The sequence below is a fragment of the Lutra lutra genome, chromosome 1 (genome assembly GCF_902655055.1).
Source record: "Lutra lutra chromosome 1, mLutLut1.2, whole genome shotgun sequence".
In the NCBI taxonomy this organism is placed as follows: Eukaryota; Metazoa; Chordata; class Mammalia; order Carnivora; family Mustelidae; genus Lutra; species Lutra lutra.
In genome coordinates this window covers 73320833-73346544 of record NC_062278.1, presented here as the reverse complement: position 1 = coordinate 73346544, position 25712 = coordinate 73320833, and the positions used below count along the sequence as shown (strand labels likewise).

The 25712-nt window shown below is 34.3% G+C and overlaps 1 protein-coding gene across 2 annotated transcripts in view; it reads left to right on the top strand.

The window, feature by feature from the left end:
- PLOD2 (procollagen-lysine,2-oxoglutarate 5-dioxygenase 2) overlaps positions 1-18362 on the top strand; it is a 95654-nt gene extending 77292 nt beyond the window's left edge. The window contains exons 11-20 of one of the 2 annotated variants that reach the window (XM_047727144.1): positions 1284-1388; positions 5366-5491; positions 8188-8329; positions 9491-9553; positions 10563-10676; positions 13992-14057; positions 15314-15418; positions 16580-16726; positions 16836-16961; positions 17138-18362. In XM_047727144.1, the coding sequence (XP_047583100.1) occupies positions 1284-1388; positions 5366-5491; positions 8188-8329; positions 9491-9553; positions 10563-10676; positions 13992-14057; positions 15314-15418; positions 16580-16726; positions 16836-16961; positions 17138-17293 (1150 nt within the window). In that variant the 3' untranslated portion in view covers positions 17294-18362. The remainder of the gene's footprint in view (positions 1-1283; positions 1389-5365; positions 5492-8187; positions 8330-9490; positions 9554-10562; positions 10677-13991; positions 14058-15313; positions 15419-16579; positions 16727-16835; positions 16962-17137) is intronic. The other variant, XM_047727152.1, reaches the window with a different exon arrangement.
- The last annotated feature ends 7350 nt before the right edge of the window (positions 18363-25712 follow it).

Genomic DNA, 25712 nt, shown 5'->3' with positions numbered 1-25712 from the left:
TTGCAAAAGGAATTCCAGTAGTTTCAACACTCCTTTTTATTTTAAGGCTTTCTTTTCCTATTTAATTGACCTGGCTTTGGTCAAAAATCAATTTACTGAATATTTATGAGTGATTGTGAACTCTCAACTGTCTTCTGTTGATCTTAGATCGATGCCACACTTTATTACCAGGGATTTATATTAATCTTGAAATCATGTAGTATAATTCCTTCAGTTTTTATTCCAAAATAATTTTGGCTATTTTATTTTTCTTTTATTTATGTATTTAATTGAGGTATAATTCACATATATTAGCTTTAGATGTACAACATAATAATTCAATATTTGTATACATTTTGAAAAATGATCACCAAAATAAGTTTAGTTACCATCTATCATCATACATAATTACAAAACTTTAAAAAAATTTTCTCTATTTCTTTGCACAAAGTTTTAGCAAAGTTTCCTCTCTGCTGACTTATATGACAGTTGTGTAGAAACAAATGTGGAATAGGGATGCATACTGACAATGGTGGAAAATCACTAGGATTAGCAGTGAGGGAGTGGAGCTCAAAAGGTGAGAGCCCCAAATGTAGAAACCATTCATACTTGGAAGCATCCTGTATACCAAAAGTTGTTCTTTCCTTCTTGTTCCTGATGATAATGCTACAGACTCTACCAAGAAAAACATATATCATAATCCATGACCCCTGATAAGAAGCAGGGGAGTAAATTTCTTAGAAAGAATTCCATGCAAATCAAGTTTAAAAAGTATTGATAATACACATTTGTATCTCCGAGGTATTTGTATATCTAAATATCTAGGTATCAGTTATCAGCAATAATACATTTGTATCTCCAAGTTTCACTTAAAACTGAGTTGTTGAATAAGCGAGATTTTGCACTGTGTGTATGTGTATGTGTGCAAAAAACATTTTGATTTGTGAAAAAAAGTTGTTGATAAATATATTGAGATAAACTATGTTTCCCTTTTAGAGAGGTCTAAGTACTAACTTCTAAATTGCCATTCTGACTGGGTCTTTTATGCCTTAAACTTTTTAGTAGCTTGAAAATGTATTATACTTGACCTAAAATTTTTAGTGTTGATCTCCATATGAATATCTATGTTGATAAACTGACCATTTTGAAATCTAAGACAATATTTATCCCTTTGGAGACTGTCTTACTATTTTGATTAGAAGAATACGGTAGAGAAACTTTATTTTATATATAAGCTTTATGTTGACATTTTTCAACTAGCAACTATTTGTTTTATCTAATTCTTATTTCTTTTTCAATGTTAGGGATTTTTGCCGTCAGGATGAAAATTGTGATTATTATTTTAGTATGGATGCAGATGTTGTTTTGACAAATCCAAGGACCTTAAAAATTTTGATTGAACAAAACAGGTACTGCATAAGATTCATTGTCAATTTATTTTTAAAATGATAATCATTTTCTGTGTCTATGTGGACACACTATGCTTACATACCTGTGTTTAGTGAATTAAGGGAAATCACATGAAGTTATTTTCTGTGCATTACAAACTTAAAATTCTGATTAGTTTTCTTTTAAAGAAGTTAAATAGAAAACAACCTAATGAAAATTAGAAGTATTTAATATTAGTTACAACCACAAATGCAATGTTTATCAATTATATTTGACCTATTTTTCTGTTAAAAGTAATGTGAAATCATGATATATCTGTAAATTTGGAATTTTTAAATTATCTGTACATATTTTTGAAGTAGAATTTCATAAAACTTATGACCTAAAAAGTTACTGCAAACAGAGATCTAAGTTCTTAGAATTTGAAAGAAATTTCAGAGATCCGTGATTTTATTTAGTACTGAACTAGTAATTATTACTCGGCAGTGACTGTTTTTATTTAATGAAATTGAAGTGTGAAAAAATCATCTATATCAGCTTATCATGATATTAATCATTATTTATTATATTACACCTATTGCTACTAGTAGTCATTAATCCTCCTACTAATAGCCCACCTTTAATGAGCGCTTACTAAATGCCAGGTATTGTTTTTAAGTATGTTTACATATATTAATGCAATTATTTCTCTTAGCAAATAGTATGATTAGCAGTGAAATGTTAGAATTACTGTTTTTATTTTGCTGACTAAAATATATGAGAAATCTGTTATGCTGTACTAATCTCCTCCTCTATATGTCATGATTTGCCAGTTTGAGAATTCAGTTATTCCTTCAAAATCTAAGACCGCTTAGTATTAATCTGTATATACAGCCCCACTGTATATCTATAAATTGCAAGCAATTTTTCAAAACATATAAATAATGCTTTGATCCTTAAGTAAGGAAGAACAGCCTACCTTAGAGATATGGGATTGAGTTGCAATTTGTGACTCTTAAAACCTAGCGGAATTCAGTAATATTTTCTTGAATTTGCACTGTTAATTGCTTCTTAATTTGATTTAAATTCAATATTATGGAATGTACAATTTTTATTTTTTTTATTTTTAAAGATTTTATTTATTTATTTGTCAGAGAGAGAGAGAGAGAGAGCACAAGCAGAGGGAGCAGCAGGCAGAGCAGGCAGTGGAAGAAGCAGGCTCCCTGCTGAGCAAGGAGCCCATGCGGGACTCAATCCTAGGATCCTGGGATCATGAACTGAGCCAAAGGCAGTCACTTAGCTGACTGAGCCACCCAGGCATCCCTGGAATGTACATTTTTTAGATAATACTTATATGTTTTTATTATATGACACTTTTGCAGGTACTTATTCTTACAGTGAACTTTTAATGAATTCATATTATGTATTTAACACATATATATCCCTTTAATGTTAATCTAATGTTTTAAACCTTGTAAAAAAAAAAATTCCTTCATAAGTAACTCAACTGCCTTCCGGGGCCATTGCCCTTGAAAGGCCAATAAAACTTAGGATATTTTTCCAATTCCATAAATTTCTGTTACTGATCAAATGTTTAGGTTCATATGATACTTATGGTTCTTGCTTCTGTATCCAAGCATATAGTCTTCGTAAAGAATTTGCATACAACAAAAATTTGTGAGATTTAGCAGACTTGACTGAAGGTTAGAGGAACTAGGGATGGATTGCATCTTAGGTCATGTAGCTTTCCAGCATTTCATCAGCTCTCTTTTCCCATCTCCCCTATTCACTGCCTTACTCCAGATTTTACTCCTTCAGTAATGTAGTGTAATTCATCATCCCCCACTGCTATTCTGATAAAGTAGTTCCCCCTTAACCGACAGGGAATACGTTTCAAGACCTCCAGTGGATGCCGGAAACCACAGATAATTCCAAACTCTATATATACTATGTTTTTTTCCTATACGTACAGACCTGCAATAAAGTTTAATTTATAAATTGCTCACATAAGAGATTAACAGCAATAATAAAAATAGAACAGTTATAACAAGATACTGTAATAAAAGTTATGTGGATGCGATCTCTCTCAAAATATCCTTTTGTTCTGTACTCATGCTTCTTTTGATGATGTGAGATGATAAAATGCCAGTGTGAGGAGATAAAGGGAGGTGAATGACACAGGCAGTGTGACTTAGTATTAAGCTACTGTTGATCTGAGGATTCATCAGAAGTCATCTGCTTTTGGACCATGGTTGGCCCTGGGTAATAGAAACCTTGGAAAGTGACACCATGGATGAGGGGCTTTACTGTATTTCAGCACTCAAAACGTTGAGGGGTGCCTGGGTGGTGGCTCAGTTGGTAAGCGTCTGCCTTTGGCTTGGGTGGTGATCCCAGGGTCCTGGGATGGAGCAGGCTCCCTGCTCTGTGGGAAGCCTGCTTCTCCCTCTCCCACTCCCCCTACTTTTGTTCTTTCTCTCGCTGTGTATCTCTCTGTTAAATAAATATAGAATATTTTGAAAAAAAAAAACAACAAAACAAAACGTTGAGGCACACTTAAGATGGATTTTGAGTTCCATTTCTTTGCCCAACCTTCTTTGGAAGGCAGCTGGGATTATAAATTACAAGATTTGTTTTTCTAGTATATATTTGATCTTATCAGTTATCACTATTGAATTATTCCTTAAATTAACATAATATGTAAATTCTAATTTATATTATCATTTCTAATATTATAGATATTCTAAACAAAACAACATTTAAATGTTTCTGGTTAACATTTCCTTTTAGTAGGAACCAGGAAAAATAACGAAAATCACTATTTTGAATGATAGGTATTTACAAACTATGTTTCACTTTTCTGTAGGTAAGGGAAAAAGCACCCCTGGTGCTCACAGGACTGGAGTATAGGTTTTTTTGTGGCAAATACCTGGTTCATAAACTTCCTCATGGAAGAGTTGGGTGAGCTTTTCTTAAAAATTGCACCACTATAATTCACTTCGTTTTTAAAGTAATTCTAGAAGAATCTCAGAATTACCTCATTTGGAAAGTGTTGACACATTATAAATCAGATTTGCCTAAGAAAAAAATCTGACATATTTTGAATTTGTAACATGTGCTTGTCTCAAAGGAACTGGTAGGTAGTCAGACAGGGTGCTATGGCAATTACCCTCTATTTTGTTTTTTTTAAGTAGTTGAAGGGCCAGAAGAATGTCCAGTATTGCCAGGACTAGCACAACCCATTTTAAAGGTTTAAAAAAAAAAAAAAGGAAACATACTTTAAAGTAATTCAGGACTTAACTTTAGGAAAACTGGCCTATTTACAAATATCTCAGCTCATCGTTATTCATTTTTTTATTCAACAAATATCTATTGGTACTTCAATGCACGAGGGATTGTTATGTCTTCTCAAAGACAATGAAAATATTTTATTTCATTTTGTATAATTTCTGAAATGCTTAAAATAATTAAATAATTAAGGTAATTTGACTTAGTTGGATATAAGTACTTTTAAAAGTCATTTTTATGCTTTCATTACCATTTTCAATTACTTTGCCTTTCTTGTTACTCTTAAGAAACATCACTGAAAATCAGCAGTGTGCTTATTTAAGAAAAAGTGGAAATTCCTGTTTCTCTTTTATTTTACTTTTTTTTGGGCGCCTGGGTGGCTCAGTGGGTTAAGCTGCTGCCTTCGGCTCAGGTCATGATCTCAGGGTACTGGGATCGAGTCCCGCATCGGGCTCTCTGCTCAGCAGGGAGCCTGCTTCCCCCTCTCTCTCTCTCTCTCTCTCTCTCTCTCTTTCTCTGCCTGCCTCTCTGTCTACTTGTGATCTCTCTCTGTCAAATAAATTAAAAAAAAAAATCTTAAAAAAAATTTATTTTACTTTTTTTTGAACTCATTACATAGGTATTAAATGAACTTTAGTGTTGCATGTATCGTACTAAGCCCAAAACAAAATTCTGTGGTAATTTAAGAATAAATAATTACTTGGATTTGTTTTTCTTTTCACGCTGTCTTTAGAAAGATCATTGCTCCTCTCGTAACTCGTCATGGAAAGCTGTGGTCCAACTTCTGGGGAGCCTTGAGTCCTGATGGATACTATGCTCGATCTGAAGATTATGTGGATATTGTTCAAGGGAATAGAGTGTAAGTTACTTGGTCAGTCTTTTAATGTAAAGTGCCATAATCTCTAAATGTGGTCTTGTTCACATTACCTGAGTTTTTTTTCCTCTTTTCTTCATGATTAGTGGAAATCTGAAAACCTGGAGACCACTTGGGATCCTGAAATACTAGTGTAAAATAATATTACAAAAATCTGTCATTGAAGTTCTAAATCTTCACAGGAACAAACTTAAATGTTGTGGAAAATACTAAGAGATACTGCATGGTAGGTGGGAGTAGCCATGAGACGGTGTCAGAAGACTAATATTATTTAATTAAAAGTTTAGAAAAGGAATTTCATTTAGCTTATCTATTGGCAGGATGAAGCCAGGATGACAGTTGTTTTGATGGCTTTTAAAATTTACAAGTGAAAAGCCACCCCACCCCACCCTCCCACCCCCACCCGGTTGCTCAGTCCTTAAGCCTCTGCCTTGGCTCAGTTCATGATCCCAGGAGCCTGGGATCAAGCCCCGCATGGGTGGAAGGGGGGATGGGTCCCTGTTCAGCAGGAAGCCTGCTTCTCCCTCTCCCACTCCCCCTGCTTGTATTCCCTCTCTTGCTGTCTCTCTCCCTTCAAATAAAGACATAAAATTTTAAAAAATTTAAAAAAATCATTACAAGTGAACAAACAAAATCAATACCAAAAGCAACGATTTACCTTCTAACATTTCCTACTCCGAGAGTTTTCTATGTAACATAGCTAATATTCTGCTTTAAAGATCAATTTCTTCACCAATATCTGATTTCCATTTCTAGAGTTTGAAAGAATATACTTGCTACCAAGTGTATACGTGATTGATATTTATTTCAGAGACAACAGTTGATATGTTTTAGACTAAAAAATAATCAGAATTGAGATTTTTTTTTTTTGCTAAGGTAGTAATAAAGGGGAATGTTGTCCTTTTTCTTCATATAGATGATGAACCAGAGTGACTGAGATGTTAAAGGCTTTGCCTAATTTCTCAGATATATCAGCCCAATTAAAAAAGGAAAACATTCTTTCATGACTAAAGATATGTGCCTCTAAATTTAGAATAAAAACCCCACATACTTTTTGATGAATATTTGAGTATTAAAAAGATGTTTTAGTTGTGAAAATAGTAATAGTAGATTTGAATAATACGATAAAAGCTTTTTTTAGCTGCAATTAAGAAGCATGATAGCTGAGGGGCGCCTGGGTGGCTCAGTGGGTTAAGCCGCTGCCTTCGGCTCAGGTCATGATCCCAGGTCCTGGGTTCGAGCCCCGCATCGGGCTTTCTGCTCGGCGGGGAGCCTGCTTCCTCCTCTCTCTCTGCCTGCCTCTCTGCCTACTTGTGATTTCTCTCTGTCAAATAAATAAATAAAATCTTTAAAAAAAAAAAAAAGAAGCATGATAGCTGAGAAAACACAGTTCAGATCATACTCTGTTGTTTCAAAATATTTGATTGTCTCTGGGATGATTTGTGTAGACAAAATGCCTGGTATTGTCTGTGGGTATAACCAAAATAAGTAAGGGTTTACAGAAGTAGAATATAGAATTAATGTTTCCTTTAAGTTGCTTTAGGCACTGGTGATATTTTTGTACAGTCTCCTGTCACTGTTGTTTAAAGTATAAGGAAAAGAATATGGGAGAAGTTTTTGATGTAGTTAATACAAAAATGCACTTCATGTCCAAAAGCTACATGAAGGAATGACATCTTATGACATGTATGCACACTGGTATGCGTGTCTGTGTGTGTTTCTTCAAAACTGAGATACTGCATACTCTGCCAGTGACAAATTTCTGAGTTCAGATGATACATTGTGTATCTTTTATGGCTATTTCCCTTGAGGTTCATCTAGCAAAACAAAAGGAAATCATATTCCTTTTAATATCTAACTACATTTCCTTGGTCAAAATCTTTCCTTTCTGTTCTCTAAAAGCAGCGGGCCTATATGCCTTTCGGTGAAACCTACTCACTATTCTTAGGAAATGAGTCATGTTTAGAGTAAAAAGACAAATGTGGGGAAGAATGAAGGACAAAATAAAGTATCTCCCACCCCTCAGGTACTTCTAGCTCTATTTCTTCATATCTTCTCTTTCTCAAGAAATTTGAGATGGTTTAGTGAATTTCAAAAGAATATATTTTAGGAGAAGTTTAGGCTCTACTCAGTGGTGTGCTGGTAAGAGTCTAACAACTGGATCTCGGGGTTGAGGGTTGCCCTGATTTGTAGTGTTTGCCCATTTCTGTAGCGTAAATGCTTCTGCCATAACTGATTTCAAGCTTCCAAGATGAAGTCATTGAGCATAGCTAAGTGCTCTGGGGAGTCAGTGTGAGCTAGTTCTAGCACACCACAGATTGTATGTGATTATTTTTGCTGTCAAACTGCTTGATCCTAAATGGAAGCTCTTTCTGTATAACAGAATATTATACTCATACAAATGAAGTGAAAGATTATAGCCAAAATGCTAAACAGATAACCCTAAAATGAAGTTTATGTAGGGAGATAGTGATTTATTGTGTGGTATATAGCAAGTAATGTCATCTATGTGTGTATATGTTACATATCATTACATGTGTTTGCATTTGCATGTAATTTGATTCAATGCTTTATATATACAAAATTTAAAACATACAAGGCATTTGTTTTGAGAACATAAAAATAAAACTTTAAATATTTTTTATTTGTGGTATTTTGGAATGTCTTGTCTTTACTTTCAGAGGGATATGGAATGTCCCATACATGGCTAATGTGTACTTAATTAAGGGAAAGACTCTTCGATCAGAGATGAATGAAAGAAACTATTTTGTTCGTGATAAATTGGATCCTGATATGGCTCTGTGCCGAAATGCTAGAGAAATGGTAGGGTATACAATGATGGCTTGCATGAATGTTCTTATAAAATGGCTTCCTTTACCAGTTGATGTGTCATTGTGTTTTGATGCCCCTTTTCTTTCTAATTTGTAAGTACTTGCCAATTTTTTTGGTTCCATATTGAAAAATTGGGAGCAGTTATGGAGATAATTTGTGAACATTTACCTATAGAAATAGCTTGGAAAATATTAGGTTCTGTGCTTAGGCTAATTCATAAGCAACAGAAAGATTTCAGTCATAAACATGGATTTGTTACAAATCAGTTGGCATTTTTAACCAGCTGAGCCACCCAGGTGCCCATTAAATCAGTTTGCATTTTTAGGAATTCATCTTCACTTCCTTTTGAAATTTTATAGTGGAAAACTGACCTAGGGTGAAATAATCATTTACACATTTAAGAAGAACAGATTTTGTTCTGAAATCAATGTCAGTTCTCTTTATTATTATAAACTGCACACTCTTCAAGGCAGTTCTTTACCACTGAACTGAGAGAGGGACTGGGATATGTAGTATATTTCATCTGTGTGAAAAGTAATGATACATTGCTATTCTACAAATGTACTTTCATTTTAAAACTCCAGTGATTATAGAAAATAATCTGTTTTTCAAAATGTGTAAATGTTTTAAAACAAGTTTCTATAATTTTTTATTTTAGAAGTGATTGGGTTATTTTACTCAAATTTATATAAGCAGATGTGATTTGGGGAAAAATCAGAGAAGTTGGCAAATATTTCTTTCCAGTTTAATAAGGCATGTATTGTTTGAGTATATTTGTTTTTCCCACAAACCTATGTGCATTGTTATATCGAGTATCTTTAGTACTTGTGATTGTAATTTGTGCTCATGTTCTGCTAATTTGACTCAACAGCGCATCCTGGAATGGCCTCTCTTACACATTTTTTCCTTTGTCTTAATTTTGTGTCTAATGACAATTCTACTAAGGAATGAGCTTGGATTTATGTTTGACCAAAAAAGGGGGGAGGGGCTGGAGTTGTTTCTTTGTGTGCGCTATAAGCTTTGCCTGTTATGCATGTTGTCTATGAAGGACATTTCAGAATGTCAGCTTTTGATCAAGGGCTGCTAATGTAAGATTACCTGAGAGAGTGTGGGTGTGCAGGTCAACTTACCCAATGCTTCTCTTCATTTTAGACTTTACAAAGGGAAAAAGACTCCCCTACTCCGGAAACATTCCAAATGCTCAGCCCCCCAAAGGTGTTATTTTTATTTATTTTTATTTGTTTTTGTTTATTTAATTAATACTAGATATGATATATTGCCTACCAGTAAAGTTTCTTTAAGAGTCTTCTTTCCATTTAGCCCAGTAAAATGTTGGTATTCATTGGTTCTTAATTTGTATATGTGTGTGTATGTTTTGTGTGTTGGGGTATCATAATTGTGATATTCAACTCTTAGTTCTTTGGGCCAATTCATATTTTGTGGTTGACGAATGAGAAAGTTAAACCCAAATCCCTTTTACTAGTTTTTCTAGTTTTTTTTTTTTTTTTTTTTAAGGGGGAGAAAACATAGGAGTAAGTATAAAGTACATCTTGACTACAATGAGATTGTGGTACTCTTCATTATTTTTATATTTTATTAATAACTAACCCTTTTATCATTAAAACAGGTACAAAAAGAAACAAACTTACCATAGTGGTGTTTGCCACATTTATTTGGTCTGGGGCAAGGGAATGAGACTGGTTTTCTTTAGCTGCCTTTAATGAATAAGTAATTTCTACGTTCAGTTTTTAAACGTAAGGACAATAAAAAGAATTACATAGTCTGATGAAATAATACTGACATTTGAATTCTTGTTTAAAAATATGACATTTTCTTTGAAAGGGAAAGAAGCCAAAAGAGGTACAATTCATTGCACTTTGGTGTCTCAAAAATATTTCTGCTTTCAAACAGGATTTTTTTCCCCCGATGTCTACATCTAGGATCAATGAGAAAGGGACAAAAACAGTCATTCTTCCTCTTCTTTTTTTCAGTTGAGTGTCAGTGCTATCAATTAGCTTTATGTGGTGTCTGAATCCATAATTAATAAAAATGTTATTTCTTTTATTTTAAATCATGCATGTTTTATATGAAAAATAAGAATGCATGTTCAGGAATGAGAGATGAAAGTTGAAATTAATATCTCATTTATATTTTTCCTATGGTTAAGTTTATTTTCTTGTGTTTTCCTGTAAGATTGTTAATACTGTTATTCTTTGGCACATAGGGTGTATTTATGTACATTTCTAATAGACATGAATTTGGAAGACTTTTATCAACTGCTAATTACAATACTTCCCATTATAACAATGACCTCTGGCAGATTTTTGAAAATCCTGTGGTAAGTATTTCATACTCAACTTCACTCATTTCTTCTTTTCCTATAACTCTAAATGGATATAAATCAGTTGGGTTAATAATATGAAAATGTGGAAAGAGGCTTTAAAGATTAAGGTTTAAAGTTTAAAAAGCAGCTTAAGAAATATAATTAATTGTGCCTTTTAAAAATAAAATAATTTAAAATATTATTATATTATTCTTTAAAAGATGCAATTATATTTCTTGACCAAGAATTTTAAATTTTTTAAAAATTTTTCTTTTTTTTCTTCTTTTTTTTAAACTTTTTGTAATAATTTATTCTTTGGTCTTTCCCAAGAATTTTTTTTTAATATTTTATTTGTTTATTTAACAGAGAGAGATCACAAGTAGACAGAGAGGCAGGCAGAGAGAGAGAGGGAGAAGCAGGCTCCCCACTCAACAGAGAGCCCGATGCGGGGCTCCATTTTAGGACCCTGAGATCATGACCTGAGCTGAAGGCAGATGCTTAACCCACTGAGCCACCCAGGCACCCCCCAATATTTTTTTTTTTTAAATTAAGACGTATATTAGGTGTGAGTAAAAGAATTATCAGTTTCTATGGTTTTTCTCAATACTTCTGTTTTATATATTCAAAAGCATTATAAAATTTTTCATTATAATTTCAGAAAAACTGTTTACAAGTAGCTCACATATGACAATATTATGTTTTGATTTTCAAGAAGAGAATTCAAGAAGTTAGTATGGGAACATACATTTTATTTCATCATTTTATTTATTTTTTAATAACAAGTTCGTGAATGTATGCCAAAGACAGCCAGAGAAGATTGCAGAGTAAGGGGATTCAGCATATATCAAAAGTCTGAGGTTCAAGAAATTATTACCTTCTAACTCTAAAATTATTTCGTATCTTAAAGATTTGAATCGTGGGGCGCCTGGGTGGCTCAGTGGGTTGAGGCCTCTGCCTTCGGCTCGGGTCATGATCCCGGGGCCCTGGGATCGAGCCCCACATCAGGCTCTCTGCTCGGCGGAGAGCCTGCTTCCCTCCTTCTCTCTCTGCCTGCCTGCCTCTCTGCCTACTTGTGATCTTTGTCTGTCAAATAAATAAAAAAATAAAATCTTTAAAAAAAAAAAAGATTTGAATCGTACAAGAATTCACTCCTTTTTTTTGTTTTGTTTTATGGGAGCCTATTTTTGTCAATTTGGAACATTTATTCAAGTGAAAATACTCTTTAGTAATCATCTCTGTAATGCTACTGTTCATGGTTTTCCCCTTTTCCATAGTAAAAATTTTAAATTGCAAAGACTCTAGCCACCTGGTCAGAATTGTCTTTTATTTTGTAGGAGTAGTTGACATCCAAGTATAGTAAATTTAGTGGTCTCTGAAGACACTCTTCAATAGAAAAAGAATGTCTTTTGACATTTTTGTATTTTAAAAGTTTTTTCATTTCATCTTAGCTATATATCTTAATCTTTCATAGGAGTGTAATTAAAAAAAGGCTTTTTAAAATGGTGAGGATGGAATTACATATTTTACTTTTGGCACTGAGTCTCTTGGTTATTTTGAGGAATAGAATTATTTCTTGGGTAGTATTAGTTCCTGAAAAAATGTCCCAAATTATATCCTGAATTATAGACATTTGTGTCAGAATTCATATCTTTGGAGAATATGAAAGGAAAACATCAGAAGTAAGTAGGAACTGCTTTTCTTTCCATGGCTTTGTTTTGTTTTGGTAAATTAGCCTGATGGTTAATGCCTCCTGAGGGATGTCCCATAGCAAACTATTTGACTATTGTCCTATTATCAGAATTTCTAAGCAATGAGTAAAGTCACAGTTTGTTTAATGATACTTGAAAGGTAGCCTAAAATGAGAAGTTAATGCCTTACTGTAAGATCTTAGGGGGTTTTTTCCTTCTACTCCAAAAAAATCAATAATGATGCATAGGAAAAAAATACTTAAAGATTCTGAAATGTTATGAATCACTGTTTTTTTCTAATTTCCCACCATATTTTGGAATCAGAAAATAACCACTATTAAAGGGATTAATGACATAATGCAATAATTTGATTCTTATAATTACATACTATGTATAAATGAAATGTACTAAAGAATTAGAAGATAACTTTGGTTCTTTCATATCAAAAATATCTGAGCTACATATAGGCAAAGATGTACAAAACTAAGAATGGTGTATAAATTATCAGGGCCTCTCTGAAATCTGACCTCAAAAGATGTATTTCAGAGACATTTTCTGCAACATATTTTGTTTGGAATTATTTTGAGTCTATACCTCAGTTCTTCCCTCCTGGCTCCCTTGTCTGTACTTGGTAAAGAGAAAATTAAAAGTTTGTTAAACATGTCTAAATACATTTAAGAAGAGATCTTTCTGGATACTAAATCACTCTATATTTTCATATATACCCTCTAAATATGTGGTTTTTAAATAAAACACTTGACCAAGGAAAAGGATTCCTTAGCTGATGTTGACAAAAATTGAGAGAGATATCTTAGTATGTGGTTCAGGTGTCATGTATCAAAGAGAAGAATCAGGTTCCTAAGTTAGCATGAAGAGAAGCTATTTCTCAATGTATGGTTCTATACCTTAATTTCAGTAATTAAAAGAAATGAAAATGTTAGTAATGCATGATCATTCTTTGTTACATATTAAAAACTGAAGTGAAGAGAAAATTTTGAAATAATTTTTAAAATCAAAATTATTTTAGAGTAATTCACTACTAAAGTACATATAAGTAAGACTTTAGTTTATTAATTTGCTAATTTTACTAGTATTTGTTGATAGGATTTTGTTATCATTAACTTTTAAGCACATATTTACCTATCCCTGTGTATATGCATAAAATACAGTATATAAGTCTAATTGCTGTAAGATTACTCAGGTTTTATTTTTTTTATTTTTTTTTAAGATTTTATTTATTTATTTGACAGAGAGATCACAAGTAGGCAGAGAGAGAGAGAGGGAAGCAGACTCCCTGCTGAGCAGAGAGCCTGATGCGGGGCTTGATCCCAGGACCCTGAGATCCTGACCTGAGCCGAAGGCAGAGGCTTAACCCACTGAGCCACCCAGGTGCCCCGATTACTCAGGTTTTAAAATCTTGAGGTATAACTTCATAAATAAAAATTTGATTTTTATAGAATGATGTGAGCATATGCAGACTCAGACGATGTTTAAAAAACAAACTGTGATTTCTGAAAATTCCTTTTTTGTCTAGTACACGTAGCCATTTTAAATGCTAAATTTAAAATGCATGATCTTTGGATTTTCTATTACTTATAAAAAGGTATTTGCTTTAATCTGTGCAATTAATTTTTTTTGATAGGACTGGAAGGAGAAGTATATAAACCGTGATTATTCAAAGATTTTCACCGAAAATATAGTTGAACAGGTTTGTATTAATAATTACTAAGCTGTGTAAGGCACTTTTGCCTTGTTTCCAGAAGGGAACAATATTAATGCAGTATGGCTTTAGCAGAGGATGTTGTGAAAGTACAGAAACCATCTTCTAGGTAAAAATCATGTCGCTTAATTACCAATGTTATAGCCTTAAGGGACATGTAGTTGTAAAAACGTAGAACGTGGAATTGAACAGTAATTTTAAGATCTTGCCCTTTTTGGGGATGCTTCCAAATGTTGTATCTTTCTCAAACCACAGAAAATAAGGAACCCTTGGCAAATCTCTAGTGTAGGCCTCATTCATTAAGTTTATCTTTGAAAGAAATTGAACTTCAGGAGTCTTTTTTCAAAGATATTTAAAAAAAAAAAAAAAGAACTCTAAATGTTCCAAACTGTTGCAAATAGCGTACTTCAGAGAATGTAAGGCATCTCTGATTCTTTTTTTTTTTTAAAGATTTTATTTATTTATTTGACAGAGAGAGATCACAAGTAGACAAAGAGGCAGGCAGAGAGGGAGAGAGGGAAGCAAGCTCCCTGCTGAGCAAAGAGCCCGATGCAGGACTCGATCCCAGGACCCTGAGATCATGACCTGAGCCGAAGGCAGCGGCTTAACCCACTGAGCCACCCAGGCGCCCGGCATCTCTGATTCTGAGATGCTGTTATTTTGTGTACTGTGGGAAAGAATAAGAATACTGCCAATTAAACTAGGACACAACATTGTCTAGTCATTTAGAAATTTTTTTATTTTATACATATTGGAAGAGCTAATTTAGGCTTATTAAGATATAATGTTATCACATGTCGTAGAGCCTTGTATACAAAATAACTTTCATTTCAATGGCAAATTGTAGTATAAAGTATTTAGAAAACATTTCAAAGGGCAAGTCAACTCAAGTGCAACACCAGGTACGTGGGTGTGTATACGTGCACACACACAGATGTACGCGTACACACAAGGTAAGGCAGACTGTAGCGTGACAGCTGTATCAGTGGCTGCCTGGTCAAATCTGAGACTAAGATCTGTCTTGATTTTACAGATGTAAAATGCAAAAAAAGAAAAAAGTCTTAGCATTAAAGAAAAGCTACTATTATTTGTAACAGTAATGTCAGTAATATTGGCCAAACCTCTTAAAAAGGTATCTAAGTGAGATGAATATTGAATATTCCGTCCTGTTACTTTTGAAATGCCACTTATTACTTAAGAGACAAAAACTATTATTCTCTTCATGGTGATGCCTTGTTTTATAGCCTTGTCCCGATGTCTTTTGGTTTCCCATCTTTTCTGAAAAAGCCTGTGACGAATTGGTGGAAGAAATGGAGCATTATGGCCAGTGGTCTGGTGGGAAACATCATGTAAGTGGTAATTTCACACAAAGAACTATAATGTGTATGTGGGATAGACGCAGGGGTAAATGTATTTAGACAGTTTAGAGGGGATATATCTCTTTTGTGATGTATCTCTGACTCTTAGACCTAAATGCAAGGCTGACAAGGCTGGCAGGAGAACTCTGATAGCATTTAATCTGTCTGGCCTCAGGTTGTCCTTTATGTATGTAATTACACTGGATGGTTTCTAAAGGTCAGTGTTTCTAGGCTGGAATGGTTAAGGTAATTTATGTCTATTGTGTAGTATTGGTCTTCTCTAGGGCCACTTCCTATTCTCTCCATTTTCACAGTGAGCTATAGTGGAAGTACCGAGACAAAGTTTATCTGGTTGACTGCCAAAGCTTTTTGTGGGTGTGTAAACATTGGTAGAAAAAATCTGTTTGAATGCCATCGTTGTAATTCAGTTTTGCATTTATATTCAGTGTCAAAGGCTTGGCAGGAAGTATTGCTGTTTTTGTTTCAGTGTGTTTCTTTTCCTCAGAGTATCCACAGACGCCTGTTCCTTAACAATACCAAGGAATTCTAGGGGAATACTCTGGAATATTACTGCCTCTGCTCAACTTCATACTCTAGCTAGTCAACTGACTAGAGAGACAGAAGTTCAAAGTATGAGGAAGAACTTGAAGTCAGCAGGTTGTAGGATAATAGAAAGCAATCATGGATGGACTTTGGGTATCATAAAATTGAAGTGGGGAACATAGCAGGGAAAGCTTGTTTTCAGTGGTAGGGGATTCAAAGGCAGACAAGCAGAATCTTTGTCGGTCAAGTAGCTAAGACTGCCTGAAGGGTTACTGTAAAAAACTAATTTTTTAGGAGGCATGGGAGGGCTTTGGAAATATGTTTTATTTACTTTATAGTCAGACCGCCCATATATATTAAGTAAAAAAGGAGTCTACTGACTCTGCCCAACTTTGCTTCATCATTGATACATTTGCAACGCCATGTTATATAACATGTTATATATATCATTTTGATAGTTTTGCAATTAAAGCAGATGGTACACCATAATTGAACAACTGTTATTTTTATTGTCTATTATGATCTCGTGGTTGAAAAAAAAATCCAAGGTAATATAAATGTGAATTGCATGTGGACCACACTTTATGACATTATTAATGATGTTTCTAGGATAGCCGTATATCTGGTGGTTATGAAAATGTCCCAACCGATGATATCCACATGAAACAAATTGATCTGGAGAATGTATGGCTTCATTTTATCCGGGAGTTCATTGCGCCCGTTACACTGAAGGTCTTTGCAGGTTATTATACAAAGGTAGTTATCTTCCCATTGCCCCCGTCTACCTCCTACTCGTTTTTACACAAATGTGCTATTTTATATTTTTATTGATAAACAAATCCATTGGTTTACTTTGCTTTCTTAGGGGTTTGCACTATTGAATTTTGTAGTAAAATACTCCCCTGAAAGACAGCGCTCTCTTCGCCCTCATCATGACGCTTCTACATTTACCATCAACATTGCACTCAATAACGTGGGAGAAGATTTTCAGGTAATTATAGCTTTGATTTTTTACATTTTGAAATCATAAATTTACGTTCACGAGAAGGCCTTTGCCTTATTATTTTTTTTTTTTTGATTCCGGTTAGATGGCATAATTTGAATTTTCCCAAAGATTAAAAATTAAACATAATAAGCTGATACATTTATTTGTTCCATCTCTTTTAGGGAGGCGGATGCAAATTTCTAAGGTACAATTGCTCTATTGAATCACCCAGAAAAGGCTGGAGTTTCATGCATCCAGGGAGACTCACACATTTGCATGAAGGACTTCCTGTTAAAAATGGAACAAGATACATTGCAGTGTCATTTATAGACCCCTAAGTTATTTGCTTTTCATTGAATTGAATTTTCTTTTGGAATGGACGAACATGTCTTTGAAGTTGTGCTTGAGAAGATGAGAGGAATATTTAAATAACTTCAACAGAACAACTTCACTTTGGGCCAAACATTTGAAAAACTTTTTTGTAAAAAATTGTTTGATATTTCTTAATGTCTGCTCTGAGCCTTAAAACATAGATTGAAGAAGAAAAGAAAGAAAAAGCAAAAACAAATATTTATTTCTATGCCTTACTGTCTCTGAGAATAACGACAGTTTTCTGGATTTGTGTTTCAGTTGATAAAATACTCAGCTATAAATGTACAAGTGACAAGAGACATAGTATTTTATTATTAAAAAAGCATGGGAAGGATTTTATTTATTAACATATGAACAAAATGAATATAAGTGAAAATTGGCAATTTTTGAAACATTGGAAAACTGGAGTTATAACTGAATTTGTATGCAACTAATTGTGTAAGTACTTTTTTGATGACCTATACAGATACCTTTTACAGTAGTTACTGAAGGAATACAAAGAGCAGTAAATATTACACAACGTTTTTCTTCAAGAAACTTGGTACAGAATACAACTGAGGTTTAGAGCCAGTTGAAAACATTATTTAGATTGTTAGATTTTTTTTGTTACATTTGTATTAAAAATCAAACCCTATATTCCTTCAGATTAATTTTCCAAGGTGGATTATATTGAGTAGGTATTAGATTTAGGAAAGTTTTCAAGCCTTTCCGTTTTGCAAAGTATATCAAATATGAACTTAAGATCGCCAAGTGTCCTTAAGTCAAAACAGGCTTTTGATTTTAATTCTAGAAAATAATGAGGAAAAAGAAAATTTCACGAGATTACTAGTAGCATTTTATAGTTTGTTAAAAACTTTGTTAAGTACTTGAATTTTATATCAAGAAAATAAAGTTGATGAGCCTTTCTTCTTCTCTTTGCCCCTTGTCTCCCTCATTATTCTTTTTTTAGAGAAGGTTATTTACCTTTTTGTCTTTCCAGCATAGTCTCCTTTTATCCTTCCTACTCTTTTTGTTACCTTTTCTTAATCCCATTTTTAAAAAATTCCCCAGCACAAAAAATTTGTGACTTGCTTTTCACCATTTCTCTGAGTGAGATTTAAATATACTTATTGTAGCTACTGTTTTTAATTTAAAGATTAAACTTGAAAAAAAGTTCTAAGTCATGGTGCCAAAATTCATTTTTCTAACACTATGTGTTAGAAAATTATGAAAAATAAAATAATTTAAAATAAGTTTCTGTTGGTCTCTTCATTACTGGTGATTTATCTTTAGAAGAGAATGTATAATGGGAGTATCCTAAAAGAATATCTAGATGTAATAGGCTATGATTTTTTTCATTTTGATTGGTATATTTACTAATATTATAACAATATTATAATTCTACTTATTGAACTATGAATTGAATTGTAATATCTTCAGTCTGATAATGACTAGGGATTGATCTAATTTCTTTTACAAGTGAAGAAATCGAGACAAAGCATTCATTCAATACATATTGATTCAGTGATGTATTTATTTATTTATTTATTTACTCTTCAGATCACATTTATTAGGGGGATAATTTTTTTTATTATGTTTAGTTAGCCAGCATATAGTACATATTGGTTTTTGATGTAGTGTTTACCGATTCATTAGCTCTGTGTAACACCCAGTGCTCATCACGACGTGTCCCCTCCTTAATACCCATCATCCAGTCACTCCATCCCTCCACTTCCCTCCCTTCTGTAACCCTCAGTTTGTTTCCCAGAGTCAAGAGTCTCTCATGGCTCTCTGATTTCTTCCTGTTCAGTTTTTCGTCTGTTCCCCTGTGGTCCTCCACGCTATTCCTTATGTTCCACATATGAGTGAAACCATATGATAATTGCCTTTCTCTCCTTATTTCATTTAGCATAATACCCTCCAGTTCCATCCATATCGATGCAAATGGTGGGTGTTCAACCTTTCTGATAGCTGAGTAATATTCCATTGTATTTTATGTATTCAGTGGTGTTTTTCAAGTCCCTACTATGGGCCATGCAATGTTCCAAGCACTGAGGAGATAGTGATGATCAAGATTATGATTACTGGATGATGGACTTAGGAAATAAGGAAGTTGGGTTCTATCTCTTTTCTCTTCTTTGGTGGCACTTAATACTCAAAGTAAATTCCTATAGCCCATCAACTTTGTTGAAGAGACATGTTATTATTTCTGAATTACATTACTATACTTCAAGGATGGTATTCTAAATATGTAGCAACTGGTATGTCATGGATGTCAGCCAATCAGAGCAGACTCTGGTTATAAAAAAACAGTGCAAGCCAGCATAATGCCCCTTGTATACCTAAGAAGAAAGACATCTGCTAGATCCTCGTTCTTTTCAGTTGTGGTTCACATCTGTGGCAACCTATAATAACTATTTTAATCTCGTGCTTTGTTCTCAGAAATTGGATCAAGGCAGTCAATAGCATTTTTTATCTTCCCTCTTGTCCCAGTCTTCCTGAAATGATATGAAATGTTTTTTTTTTTTTTTGACGGAGAGATCACAAGCAGGCAGAGAGGCAGGCAAAGAGAGAGGAGGAAGCAGGCTCCCTGCTGAGCAGAGAGCCCGATGCGGGGCTCGATCCCAGGACTCCGAGATCATGACCTGAGCCGAAGGCAGCGGCTTAACCCACTGAGCCACCCAGGCGCCCCCTTAAAAAGAACAATTCATGATTAGTGAGGGAAAGTGTGAAAAATTCCCATAAATAGACCAGCAAATTGGAAAGATGGAAAATACGTAGGATTGGATATATGGAGAACTCAGCTCTGGCAACCACCTATCTGTTCTCCTGTTTCTGTTCATTTTTTTTTAGGCTGTGCAAGTAAGTGATAGGTAATCTCTGTCTTTCTCTGTCTGACTTATTTCACTTAGTATAATGCCCCCAAGACTTGTCCATGTTGTCACAAATGGTAATATTTCCTTCCTTTTTAAGATTGAATAATATTCCCTTGCATATATACCACATGTTTTTTTAATCTATTCATCCACCTGGAACACTTGTTGTTTCCATGTCTTGACTATTATAAATCATGCTGCTACAGCGAACATGAGGGTACAGGTTGCTTTTTGAGATAATGATTTTCTTTCAGATACACGCCCAGAAATGGAATTGCTAGATCATATCCTTGCTATTTTTAGTGTTTTGTGGAACTGAAATCTTTTACTGTGGATATATATTTGTGTATTAATTGTTAAATATAAAGAAAAAACAGTAGAAAGAAAAGGGGAAAATTCCTATAACTTATTTAATTTGAATAAGTGGAAGTATATTGATGTCAATAGTAACTATTTGAAGTATATTGATGTCCATATTAACTATTTGTGTTTATGGGTACATGTTTGTGTCTGTGTGTGTGTATATATATGTATTCCCAGAGAGCTTTAAATGCTTATATTGGTGACTTTTTTCCTAATTCTGAGTATGCATAAGAATTAATGTGAATATTTTTCCTTAATACAGATACTTTAGTAGTAGTCTAGTATATTAATTTTCTTGATCCTGCTACATTTTTGAAAAACACTAATAATTTACTTGTGTTGGTAACTTACCGAAGAGATCAAATACCCCTCTATAGCATTAAAATAAGGAAAACTATTACCATATGAATTGAGTCCATTCTGTCCATCCTAATGGCAGAATCTCTTTATATATTCCTTCACTCCCATTTTCTTGTCTGTCATCTGCACTTATTAATTTCTCTGCTTGCTAAGCCATACAGTCCATCTTATATGACATTTTAGGGGCCTGTCATTTATTTGGAATATGGAGTAGTCTATTCCACAGATCTCTTCAAGTTGCAGGAAAAGCCAGATATAATTTTTAGTCACAGCTGAAAGTCAGTCTCAGCAAATAGCCCTCTTTGACTAGATGTTGACTATTTTGGAAAATTAAAGTCTTTAAGGTTTCATGAAAGCAGTCTTTGTCAAACAGCACTTTTTTTTCTGTGGTACAAAGGTACAAACTTCTTTAAGAATAACTCTTTCTTAAGAAAAAGCACTTGGGGTGAAAAAAGGGGAAAATGTATAAAACTCTTTAAAGATAGCAATGAATTTTGGATGAAATTTGAAGAAAAATGCAAATAAGCAGTGAAGAGAGTAGAAAACTACATGTAGACGTGCTTTAACAAGCAAAGTATGATATAGCTTAATTATTCTAATAAAAGGAACTAGAAAAATTGGAAAGATGAATATATATCTTTCTAGGGATGTGAGGACTTTCTAAATCTAAATTTGTCTTGACAGCTTTTTAAAAAAATTAAATTATATCTTTGTATCATTGTTAATATAATAAAAGAGGTTAGAATATACTCACGTGGGGGGCTTCTGGGGGCTCGGTCAATAAAGCTGTTACCTTCCACTCCAGGACCTTGTCTGGCCCCTTGCTCAGTGGGGAGTTTGCTTCTCCCTCTTCCTCCCTGCTAACCCTGCTTGTGGCCTTTCACTTGTGCTCACTTGCTCTCTCTCTCAAATAAATAAAGACAATCTTAAAAAAAGAAAAAAGAAAACACTTCATGTGAAAATAGTTTCTCCGCTGATTTTTGAGGTGGTGGTGCTTGCTTCTTTACTACATCAAATAACATTATTTTGGCATGCTGTTGTGTCTCAATTGAAAAATGGTTAACTGAGAAATCTGAATATAATCTTTTGAAAATTGGAAAGGAATTTTGGCCTATTTAACAATACAAAACACACAACTTAAAAGAAGTTTTAACAGATGATATGGAGAGATCATGCATGCCATCAATAACATAAAGAAAATACGGTCTCTTTCAAATCAAACTTACCCCAAAGTAACTACGGGTTGGCCCTTGAACAATGCAGAGGTTATGGGCACCCAGACCACCCTCCTACCATCATCACTCCCTGCACAGTCAAAAATACGTGTGTAACTTTTGACTCCTCTCCAATTTATTAATAGCCTCCTGTTGATTGGAAGCCTTACTGATAATATAAAGTCTAACACGTGCTTTTTGTTACATGTATTATGTACTGTATTCTTACAATAGGTAAGCTAGAGAAAATTTTTAAAAATGTTATTAAGAGAATCGTAAGGAAAAGAAAATACATTTACAGTACGGTATGGAAAAAAACCTCACCAAGTATATGCGTGCAGTTCAAACCCGTGTTGTTCAAGGGTCAACTATATTAGATTACAAAAAAAGAACTAAGGGATAGAAAAGGAGAAAAAAAATTCATGTAGATTTGTGATGAGGAATGAACTTCTCTGTGCTTATATTAATTTTAAAAGTCTTTCTAAAAGACATTTTTCCTAACACTGATTGAAGTTCAGTAACTTAAAAACGCAGTGTGAAATAGTAGCAAGAATCCTTAAAGAAATCACATCGTTATATATAATTTTGCACCTACAAAGGAGAATTTTGCGTTTGAAAAAAGCTCAGTAACTCCAAGTGAGAGATGGACAAATTACAGTGTGATTTTCCTTTGCTGAGCATTAGAGATTGGATAATTAATTGAAAATATATGCATATTTGAAACATGAGATTAGCTTATTAAACTTTGCTTTATTAAATTATTTTTATCTGTCTTTATGTGTTTTATAAATCTTGCCAAATTGTGACATCACAGCCCCATCTTGTGGTCAATGTAGATAACTAGTAGAGTCCAAAATTGATACAAAAAGCAGGAACCTTAATTTTTTTATACTTTCAGAATTTTTCTTAAAGGCTAATATGAATAAAAATGATAACATTGGATGATTTGGGGGAAGTTCTTATTTATTTTGGTAATATAATACAATATTTTAAAGATAATTAGATACCTTATTCTGAAATAAAGGATAGCCAGCATTATTTTCAGTTAGTACTAAGGAAATAATTTGTTTTCTATTTTTTTAAGGTTTTGTTTATCTATTTGAGAAAGAGAGAATGCATGTGTGAGAGAGAGTGTGCATGAGCAAGGGAAGGGGGTGAGCGAGGAGGGGGAGGAGCAGAGGGAGAAGCAGATTACCTGGGGTTCAAGGTAGGTGCTCAAGGACTCCAGGAGTGGGAGGCTAGATCCCAGGACGATGGGATCATGACCTGAGCCAAAGGCAGATGCTTAATCCTCTGAGCCACCCAAGCGCCCCTATTTGTTTTCTATTTTTTTTTTTTTTACCTACTTTGTAAACTGCTAATCTACGTTCACTATGGAATATGGGCCTAGATGAATAATAAAACCAGTGTAGAAATGGTCAGACTCAACTACAACTGCTACAATAGTTGGTTTTGAGTAGACAAAATACCTTACATTAGAACATTCCAGAGAGTTTAATTGTAAATATAAATATATTCTTAAAAACTTCATGTGAGGGACGCCTGGGTGGCTCAGTTGGTTGGACGACTGCCTTCGGCTCAGGTCATGATCCCGGAGTCCCGGGATCGAGTCCCGCATCGGGCTCCCAGCTCCACAGGGAGTCTGCTTCTCTCTCTGACCTTCTCCTCGCTCATGATCTCTCTCACTGTCTCTCTCTCAAATAAATAAAAATAAAATCTTAAAAAAAAAAAAAAAACTTCATGTGAAGCAAAGATAAATCACAATGATTTTTTTTTTTCCTTTATAATCAGCAAAGAGCTAGTAAGGGCAGCAATGGGGACAGAATTCCTGTGGTACAAAATTTGAGTGATTCAGACAAACTATGAAAGTTAATAATCTCCATTTTGGCTTTTTGAGGATTAATGAAATGTGTTCCTGCTGAAGTTGTTGACAGGAGGTGTACTAAAATAGTGCTAATTTACTCCAGCTCTCCTGTATAAATGTTGACCACACATCCTCTCCATCGCCTTTCCTTCCATTGGGTCACCCTGTGCCCTGGCTGCTTGGATGAATTCAGGTGTTCCTCCTTTAACCCTAGAGTGACTCCACTGATTTCCAAATTGTCTCAAGACAGCTTCTCTGTTGATCTTCTGTGAGGTAAGAGAAAAGGAAATGTAAAAAAAAATATGTATTACTGAAACCTAAATGATTTGGTACCTGTGACAGCAAGTTTTCAAAGGTGTCATCAATGAGCCATGACTTCCATGACTCATACCTTTGTCCTGTTCCCTCCCATGTTGAATCTGGGTGGGTCTTCTGTGAAGCTGAGGCTTGAGAATACTTGCAGCTTTGCTGTGTTGGAATATTCAGTCTTAGGACACTCCCTCTAGAATCCAGGTGCCATTCTGTGGAAAGCCCATGCCACATGGAGAGGCAATGTACAAGTAGTCTAGCTAACAGCTGTAGCTGGGCTGTTGTGTGATTTGGCACCCCGTGAGTGAATTTGGATGTGATGAGCCCCACCTGAATCTTCAGATGGCTGCTGTCTCCACGGTTGACTTTCTATTGCAACCACATGTGAGTCTCCAAGAAAAATTCACCCTTTAGGCCTGGTCGACCCATAGAACCATGAGAAACATAGATAACCTTGTTTTAAGTCACTAAGTCCTGTATAGTTTGTTACATAGCCACAGATAACTGAAACGGGGATAATCTCCTATCCTGCCTCTCTAATTGCCCCTGCTTTTCTGAGCACTTAACATACTGCATTGTTTATTTACCTTTCCTTTTCCTCAGTAAAGTCATAAGCAATTTGAGGAAAGGGATTGGGCCTTATTTAGTCCTTTCTGTTTTAGACCCTAGCATACAGCCTGGCCTATAGTATACACTTATGTGTGAATAAGTAATGGAGAGTTGGTTTTATGTCAGATTTTATTGTATTTGAAATAAAATGGTCCCTGAAGGGAATAGGAGCTTTGAAATTAACAGATAGACTAAAAATAAAAATAAATCTGTTTTTAATAATGTATATTTTGGTTTTGAGGCATGAGGGGAAGACTTGAGAAAATTGTACAGTTTGTTCTTGAATAAAGGGATATGTAGGTGGCCTCAAGTTGCATAGAATGATATACTATGATGTTGTAAAAATAAATTGATTTCATTGTTATTCTCAGCATTTTCTGCTGAAGAACTGAGACAGGGAGTGATCAATTCATGAGTAACCTGTTTAGTGGCCATATGTGTATTAGACTTTCAATAAGTATTGTGAATTGCATGAATTTGTTTTTACCTATCCTCAAACAGTTTTTAACAAAATGCTTTAAAAAAGCATTATGCTTATATAGCAACTAAAAACTCTGTATTTTATCATCCCACTTAAAACAGAAAAATATAAAATAGAAAAATGGAAAACAGTGCATTTTGAAACTCCAAGGAGAGTGTGGACTTGATGTGCATTTTCACTGAACTAAGGTTGTTACTATGGTTACAGATTGCACTGCTGTTGGGTGTGGCTCCTTGATTTTGACCAAGCACCATTTTTAACATCAATGTGGTCCTAGAAATGTGACGAATAATGGCATTAAAACTTCATAATTTCAATTCCTTCCTGATC